Source organism: Asparagus officinalis, chromosome 9, assembly GCF_001876935.1.
Source record: "Asparagus officinalis chromosome 9, Aspof.V1, whole genome shotgun sequence".
NCBI classification, from domain to species: Eukaryota; Viridiplantae; Streptophyta; class Magnoliopsida; order Asparagales; family Asparagaceae; genus Asparagus; species Asparagus officinalis.
The window spans coordinates 61672217-61681769 of record NC_033802.1 but is presented as its reverse complement, the minus strand read 5'-3'; the positions used below and the strand labels follow the sequence as shown (position 1 = coordinate 61681769).

The following is a 9553-nucleotide window of genomic DNA, read 5'->3' as shown; positions in this document are numbered from 1 at the left end:
GTCATTCTGCCATCTTGAGATTGAAGAGTGTCTTGACGAGATGCACCTTATTTGCCACAGACGGTTGCTCGTACATCTTCGCGAGCGCTTCCATAAGCCCCACCGTCGTTTTCTCCTTCAATATGTTGTGTGCGACTATCTTGGCGAGCGACAACCGGATCTGCCTTAGAGTCTTCCTATCCAGTATCTCCCAATCCTCCAGTATCTCCCAATCCTCGTCCGACTCTTCTTTCTTCTTTCCCTTAGCCTTGCCCATCAACGGAGATACAAGTCCTTCTGGTATAGATAGTCCTCCATCTGCGACTTTCAGTAGGCAAAATCTGAACCGTCAAACTTCTCGATCTTAGATTTGCTTTCCTCTGTTATGACTCTCTCACAATCCTTCTGAACGAAGCTCTGATACCAGTTGTTGAGGATTCGAAACAATCAAATCGAACCCTTGCCCTTCTGGAAATAAAAGATAAAAACCAAAATATAGAAAAAAATCACAGCAAATAAAAGATAAAAACTTACAGGAAAGTAAACAAGAACACACCAGATTTAACGAGGTTCAGCAATCATGCCTACGTCCTCGGAAACCACACCACACAATTCTTTGATTAATATTGAAGAAGATTACAATGCCCACAAATAGGATCTAATCTCTCAAAGATCTCTGAAGAATTCTCTCAAACCCTCTTTTTCTAATGTCTAATCTCTTCTAAGGCGTTCCATATATATAGAAAATCTAAAACCAAAACAGACTAGGAATTCTAAAACCAAAAGACAAAACAGATTAGGAATCCTAATAACCTGTTACCAAAACAGATTAAGAATCATGTTATTAAAACAAATTAGAAAATCTGCCATCTAACAATTTGTTTGATTCCAGCTTTGAGTCTACATCCCTTAAACTAACACAGTACCCATCCAAGGCCCCTGGAAATATGGCTTGCTAGAAATTCCATCGTAACCATCCCAGACGAAGAGAGAACAGGCCTCATGTTTTGGGCTTATTGGGAGACGGCCATAGATTACACAGCAAGACAACCACCATGCACACTTGCTCTTCTTGAAGCATCGCGGACAATTACTGCAACATCATCTCACCAAAAACTATAGATACAAAAGAAAATCAAACTGACAACATGCATGCACATTTATTCTACCATTTAATCTTTCTGAGTACCAGTTCAACCATAATTTTGTTTGTCTTATTTACCACATCAGTTTTCGACAACATGCACAAAATCAAAGTTACATCAATAAGAAGAGTTATCAAGTTCACGACGTGATTTAGTTGGAAACCATGCTTTCAGACTCCTTCACAAATCCATCTCCTGTCCAGTCTTTGTCCGATTGCAAGCCTTTCTTAATAGCTTTTCTCTGTTTGATGGCTTCTTGTTGCCGACTAACCAAATCCATATGAGTAGTGAAGTATGGGAGAGATGCCCTAAAATAATTATCATTGGAAATGAGAGGTCGAATAAAATATGGGTTAATTGCAGATAGATTCCCCTTAGTACCACTGTTTCGCACTTACTACCCCTCTATTCTTATCATTTAAGATAGACACCCTGAGTGAAATTTTGACTCTTTTACCAAAGAGAAATTTTTGTTTCTTTAAGAGAGAACAAGTCAAAAAAAAAAAAAACACTCAAGAGGATCCATCTGCAACAATAAAACTAGAGGCATAGTAAATTCTAAACAATTATACAACAGGGGATTTATCCGCAGTTAACCCAAAAATGAATTAATGAGAGCATGTTTGAAAAGAAATTTAAAAGTGACTCAGAATACCCTCTGAAATCTTCTATTGAAGAGAAGTTGTGCTTTCTCATGAAGTCCTGCAGCTCAGCACAGAGCTTCTTCACAATGCCATAACCGTGCATCATGACACCCGTGCAAACCTGTAGCATGAAATCGTATTTAGCCAAAATCGCAGTGAAAAGGATTTACAGAAAGTCAGAAATACCTTACAAAATATTTTTTTTTGGGTTTTGTCACATTAGACGTCACAAATCTTTGCATGTAATATATTAGACACTCAAATCTTCATGTCACTAAATTAGACCCCCAGATCTTCATATTTGTTCGAAATGGGGGTCTTATTTAAAAGAACTTAATAGGTTTAGGGGTCTTATCTAAATAACTTAATAGATTTAGGTATCTTAATTAAAACAACCTAATGGATTTGGGGATCTAATTAAAAAATATGAAGATTATTGGAGGTCTAACACAGATTTAGAAAAGATTTGAAGGTCTAATATGACAAAAACCCTACTTTTTTTGGTAGCAACATTTAGAAGTATAGAACATAGCAGATAAACACAATCTCGTCCAGGAGATTTTAACATTAACATTCATACATTCTGTAAATCCATAATCAGTAAATTCTGTCAGAATTATGTGTCCTTTACGGGCATCTTGATATATTTCAGATACGCTTGCAGGAACTGAGAAGTATTCTTACATGCCAAAGCTGAAAGGGTATTGGAATTTGATTATTTCTTTCATCAACCATATTCAAATGTGAACTATTGCAATGCTTTGCGATTACAACAGCATGAAATCAGTGGTCTTTTCTATTTAAATATGTGAAATACTTTTAGCATGTTACAAGGTGCTTAAAGACAAAAGACGGTCATATTTGGAATGAGACATTGGTTGGAATAGACTTAACCAATCCCTAGCCTTCTTGTGATACATAAGAAAAGTGATTTCTCTATCCCCCATAGCCTACACACGAAAAAGAGCACTGCCACTGTGGTGGTGCCTTGTGGGACCTGCAATTGCTGATGGCCCAACGCTACTAACATTCAACTTGCCGGTATTCGTTGTGGGATGCCACTTAAACTCGAGATATATTACTGAAACACATGAGATTATATACATGGGTGGTATTTCTTCCAAGTTATTTAATGCAGAAAAAATAATGATCCCATGATATATTACTGAAACATCATATAAGCCATCAATGCCAATACTCACAAATATTCAAGCAGGGACATAAAGCTTAAGATATTCTTACTGAAACATCAAACCTTGATTATAAATATTCACAATAGACAGCTCACGTGATTCTATAAGAATATCAAGGCTTCAACTTCAAATGCAAATAAATCTACTAACTTATGTAACCTAACCTGAACAGTATTTGCTCCAAGCAGAATAAATTCAGCAGCATCGCCACCAGTCTCAACTCCCCCGATGCCAGAAAGTGATAAGTTGTTACCATCAAATTCTGATTTCATCATTTTCGCAATTTGCATAACTTTGCCAAGGGCAATAGGATGGATTGCCTTTGAAGAATACCCCCCAGGAGTGGAGAACCTGCATAATAAAATAATTAGTTACAAATTAAAATATCCTAAGAAACCAAGACTGCTTACTATGTTATTGAGTTGTGTCAACTCACCCTTCAACACAAGGTTCAGGACGTAATGTATTCAAATCAATACCCATTACACTCATAATTGTGTTAATGGCTGCAACTCCTTCACATCCTGATTTCAAAGCCACTCTAGCTGGCTAAGCAACATAAAAACAGAACTGAAGTGAGTCACAAACTTGAAATGAAATGATAGACAGTTGCATTAAATGGAGGAAACTTGACATTGCGAGGAAATTTGAACTGCCATGCCACCTTATCAAATGACAGCTCCAACAGTATAAATTAGAATTAAAAAAACTAATTAAGAAATATTTCAACTTTAATCATGATGTTTGATTTGTAAGAGCTAGAAGACATCACCGCATCATGAAGACCCTGGTTAGTAATGGCGTATACACCCCTCGCCCCCCCCCCCAAAATAAACTAAAGACACCATGAGTGAACTTTTTAGGCTCTTTTACCCTTAGAGAAAGAAAATATTGTTTGACAAATAGACCTCAAAAGAGAAGAGTCAAAAAAATTCACTCAGGGGAACCAATTGCAATTGGGTGATAGCACAAGGAGTCCATCCACGAGAATAAAACCACATATCTTTGAAATTGGATGATAGTACAAGGAGTCTATCCACAATAATAAAACCACAGGGGGTCTATCGGCAATCGGGCAGTAGGCGAAGGGGTCTATCCGCAATTAACCCTTCCAAAAATACCAAGCCAAAAGAGGGTCAGTAGTAGTTGAGTGGGTTAATGAAGTGTGGACATGGTCTCATTATGTGAATTCATCATTGCTAATGTGATCTTAAAAGTGACAAGGAAAGTTTCCATGAGACAGGTAACAAGACCCCCTGTGGTTGGTAAATAGGGTCGATTATGCACTAATACATTGATATGTATTAGTAATAGTTTAGGCTGTTTGATTTTGAAAGAGTCCTGAAACAGGAAGGCAAATATAAGAGGTTGCCACGTTGGTGCTCATAAGAGAAGATTAAGTGAATAAACTACCTATCTATTCTTCTCTAACAGTCTTCTATGTAAGCTTTAACCAATTTAACACCAATTAGCTTTAACCAAATTAACACCAATTACTGAAGAATTTTTGTTTCTTTAAATTCTAAGATAATAGTCTTTTACAGCAATGCTTGAGAATTTCAATAGAACAGATTAAGGTCAGAATATGCAACAAGTAAAAAACTCAACATCACCATGTCCTTTTCTATCAACCAAAATAAATGATACATGAGATGCTCATATGAAATGCACAAGATACAAGGGACTAACCTGTGTAATATCTGTTATATTTGGAGTCATCTTAGCCCAAACAGGTACAGTGGCTTTCTCGTTTATCCACCCACATACCTCCTCTAACAATGCGCAGTCTTGCCCAACTGCAGCACCCATTTTTCTCTCTGGCATACCGTGTGGACATGAAAAATTTATTTCAAGAGCATCCTACATAAAGGCATTGCAAGAAAAAAAAAGTTATTTTCTAATGGATTTTATATTAGGATTATTTGCAATTAAATACCCCAAAATTTACCCCATTTTTTACTTTGATTCCCAAAGTTTTTCCCCAAAAAATACAACAAATTTCACCTCATTTTTTACTATGATACCCCAAAAAAAATTTGGGTCCAAAAATACCCCAAAGCTCATCAAAGTTTAATTTTGACACTCCAAAATATAACAAAAATGTATCTTTGATACCCCAACTGTAAATTTAACAAAAAAAAAAGAATAAAACTTTAGGGGTATCAAAATTAAATTTTGTTCAACTTTGGGGTATTGGGCAAAAAAACTTTGGGGTATTGAAGTTCAATTTTGTTTAACTTTGGGTCATTTTTGGGCAAAAAGAACTTTGGGTCATTAAAGTTGGAAATGAGGTAAACTCTGGAGTATTTAAGTGCGAATAACCAGGGAAACTGAGAAATGATTAAGGAGATGAAATTTACCACTCCAGTCTCCTCAACTCGTTCGATGAGTTCTTGCCATCCAGCTTTGTTATACTCTTCCATTATTGAACCAATGAGAATTCTGTCTGGATACTCTTCTTTCAATTGCTTGAACTCCTTAAGCATAGTCTCAAGAGGTCGGTCGCTGATGAGTTCAATATTCTCCCACCCGATAATTGGTCCCTTTGCTGAGCCATTTGATCCCGCTGCTCGAAGCCGAGCATAACGGGGTGTTACATTTACAACCTTTTCAGCATCCAAGGATACCTACAACTTTCACAGATCCAGGCAATACTATTAAGATGATTACAGAAAACTTAATAATACAAGTTGTTGAAAATCTTGGTAAAACAGGCATCACATTAAGTTGTATACTACATTTCCTTGTAACATCACTAACCTTGAGACGACATGCACAATATGAATAAATGTTTCGGCTTACAATAGCAGTGAATATAATTAGCAGCAGATGCTCTTTCATACCAATATAGAGACAAAAAAGACCAAGAGTTAACGGCAATTATGTTTTAGAAGGTAATTAGTATATTTATTAGTAAAAAACTGGATATTTAACTTCAATTCTTAAGCTTCAAGCAAAGGACTTCCAGCGTAACCCTCATCAAACAACCTTTTTCAATCAATGGAGCATAACTCTAAGGTAAGTAGGAGAAAGGAAGCATCGACCATGCAATCGAAGATCTGAAGTGGTAGAAAGTTCATGGCTAAGAAAATATCAGCTCTCTAGAGCTTGGACAGTTTGCAAAGAGGAAAGTTACCCTCGTCTGCTGGAGGATTTTAACCTCAATCAAGTACATTTTCCATGGAATAGAAGCATCAACATAGTAAGTTCTGTGCACATTTTAACAGAAAGGAGATGGTGGTAATCGTCTACATATAGAATACTGGAAATTTAGGGGACAGCACGACCCCATCTTCCAATAAGCAATTCCTGCAGTTTAGTTTCACTCTTTAGGGGGTGGAACTAGGCAACCATAAACACCAATTTGTCAATGAAAACGGGAAAGAACCATCGTTCATTAAGAAGTCATGATGAGAACATAGCATAGCTGATCTGGAATAGTATGACTCACATATATCTGAAGCAAACATGAATCCACTCATCAGATCTCCTTTAAAGAAAAATTATATTGAATTCCTATGGATCATAAACAGTAACATTATCTTTCTTGCTGACAAAAGAAATTTTATTCCATGCTTACTACAGATCAACGTCTACATCCATAAGCCCTGTCGTCCCACGTAATAATAAAAATCAAATATTTCCTTCATACATGAAGGACTTGGTCCTAGATCACAATATCAGTTCAATTTGAGTCAGGTTTATCTGAATCATACTATTACGAGCACCAACACAACCATCAGATCCCCTTCAGATTGGGTTGCGGGGGTTGGTGGTGGGGGTGCAACAACATTCAAAATCTAATGAATGAATCACAAAAGTATTTACAAATATTCATATAATCAAACGAGAAATGTTTGGTTTTTTTCCCCTCCTCCTCAAAAGGTAAATTTCCTTATACTTACTATAGCTTCCTATGAAATAACCATGAAATCCTGCAGTCATTCAGAACAATAAAAATCAAAAATTTATTTTATACATGATGAAATGGGTACAGCACAATCAGTTATACCAATCAACAAAGAACAATTTTTCAAAATCGACCCATTTAGTTTTTTATTTTTTAAAATCGACCCTTTTTTCTTTTATTTATCAAAACCGACCGGATTTTGTGATTAGCAGATTAATCACTATCCTAAATAGTCGGGGTTGCCAACCCCGACTATTTAGGAGGGTGTTAAACCCTAATTAAGGCCTTTAATTAGGGTTTAACACCCTCCTAAATAGTCGGGGTTGGCAACCCCGACTATTTAGGATAGTGATTAACCTGTTAATCACAAAATCCGGTCGGTTTTGATAAATAAAAGAAAAAACGGTCGATTTTGAAAAATAAAAATCCGAATGAGTCTGTTTTGAAAAATTATTCATCAACAAATCAAAAGTAGAAGGAAAAAAAAGCTCACAATCAACAATAAGCATAAATACCTTTAAAATTTTATCACTTTTGGAAAAGGAAGAACGAAACCGATTAAAGGGTCTAAAAACTAATCATATCAAACATCACGTCGAATTAATAATAAAAAAAGAGAAAAAGGTTTTTTCAAAAAGGGCATGCACTCAACAAATTCCACCATAAATACGTAAAAAATCAAAATTTTACCACATACAGCAAACGAAAACCCTAAAATCTAAAAACCAAAAGGGTCTGATAATTATACCGTTTTAGCGATGACAGCACCCCAACCCTCATCAAACGCCCTCTTCATAACAGTATAATTAGTCCCCGGCGGACCCGACCCGATAACAAACGGGTTCGGCATCTCCAACCCATTTACTCGAACCCTAAGATCCGGCTCCGATCCAGCCGCCTCCGCCCGCACCCGAAACCCAACAGCCCTCCGGCGGTCACGTGGCGGCGCACGTGAGGACCGCACGTGAGGACCTCAGAAACGAGCTCTGAGAAAGAGAACCGGTAAAAGACAAGGACGCCATCGATGGATTTGCGCGCTCTCTCACCCTCTAGATTTCTCTGTCTCTCTCTCTAGAAAATAAGAAGGGAAATGGGATTCCGACAGATTCCGTAGGAGGAGGGGATGCTGAGGTGGCAGAGAATAATTTAGAAACTGGCTCGGGATCTGGATTTCGATTTGTTTCTAGTTTTTTATTTATTATTTTATTGTTGAGTAGAGAAATGGGTAGAGGGAGAGGGAAGAGAGGAGGGATCTCCAGCACGTTAACGTCAGTTGTCGTTTAATGGGATGTCCCGTACGCGCGTGAACAGTAGTTGTGGCTATGCAGGGATGGACGGAGATGTTAACGTTGACAATGTTTCCTTAAGTAGGTTTTTTTCCGTCATATTAGTCCTCTACATCTTTGTAAGTTAAAAATACTACTATCGCCGCCGCCATCACCACCACCCCCAACACACACACCCCACCCCAACAAAAATCTTTATAAGTTTTTAAAAACAATTCCCTTGTTGAATGGTGTCAAAGAATTACACCGCTACGCAAAAACTCTAAAGTTCTGATAAACATTATTATTTTATACTCTGACATGCTCACGCATGCTAAGTGCACCTTCGTGTGCTGTAAACGAGACTTATAAAGCTGTATTTTCTTAGTCTACTTTAGAAATTCATGGCTAGTAAGATTTAGCTTTATATTGCCTTGACACCGTATGAAAAGATATTGCCACTATGTTAAAAATTGCTTAAGCCCCCGAGACCCCCCCCCCCACCCCCACCAATATAAAAGAAGCGAAAAACAGCACTCAACAGCAAACAAACACACACAAATAACCTTAGAGTTACTCATATAGATACACGGACTCGATGATCATTCGTAAAATTTCATCATACTTATCGTATAATTACATCATACTTCAGGATACTGGGTTGTAATCAATCCCTTCTGAAAACAAGTTAAAATAGTTGAGGTCTAATATTCCGTTAACAAAGATCGGGGAGTCTAATATGATAAAACCCTATCAATTGTTATCCACAAGTAACTACCACAAGTAACTACAGATGCATATACCACATTATATGATGGTAATTAGGGGTGGAAATGAACCAAATGTTTAACAAATAGTTCGATTTTTATTCGCTCTAGTATCCGACCACATTCGATTCGATGGTTCATTTAATAATAAAGGAATAGTTTTCATTATTCGGTTTATAAACGATTAGAATTTAATCATAGGTATATTTGATTCGTTTGTTTAATAAACTATTTGTTTATACATTTTAGCCCTTTAAATTTCATTTTGGAGCTTGCAAATGTGGATAAATAGTTTTTAATTTGTGAATATTAAATATCAAAAGGCTGCATTTTCATTAGGTATTTCATGTTTGGCTCTATTATATGACTAGGATAATGAATATTTGCCGAATATCTACCGAATAATTCGTAAAGACTACCCAAACACTCTTAATTAAGGAATATTCGCAAATAGTTATTAGATATTCGAACATTATCCAAATCAAATTCGAATACTGGTTTCCTATTCGTATATGAATTCAAATAGTCACATATGGTCCGAATACGAATACTAGGATATTTAATTCAAATTCGGTTCATTTCCACCAACTAATGGTAATATTCCTTAACGTTAGGCATTTATTGTACTTACCAAGACAACCCCAATAGTT

General features: G+C 36.6%; 1 protein-coding gene across 1 annotated transcript; it reads right to left on the bottom strand.

Annotated features, from left to right (window-relative positions):
- On the bottom strand, positions 1112–8124 carry LOC109823934 (dihydropyrimidine dehydrogenase (NADP(+)), chloroplastic). The gene is made up of 7 exons (XM_020390397.1): positions 7620–8124; positions 5322–5588; positions 4651–4821; positions 3398–3510; positions 3126–3312; positions 1780–1889; positions 1112–1432 (listed from the first exon to the last, which is right to left on the bottom strand). Exons 1-7 carry the CDS (start codon positions 7719–7721, stop codon positions 1276–1278), a joined length of 1107 nt encoding a protein of 368 aa, XP_020245986.1. The 5' UTR covers positions 7722–8124; the 3' UTR covers positions 1112–1275.

Coding starts and splice junctions, on each gene's coding strand:
- LOC109823934 (XM_020390397.1), bottom strand. CDS start 7,721: ATGCCGAACCCGTTTGTTATCGGGTCGGGTCCGCCGGGGACTAATTAT. Junction 3,511..4,650: donor ATATAACAGATATTACACAG/GTTAGTCCCTTG, acceptor TATGTTGCTTAG/CCAGCTAGAGTGGCTTTGAA. Junction 1,890..3,125: donor TTGGAGCAAATACTGTTCAG/GTTAGGTTACAT, acceptor TTCATGCTACAG/GTTTGCACGGGTGTCATGAT.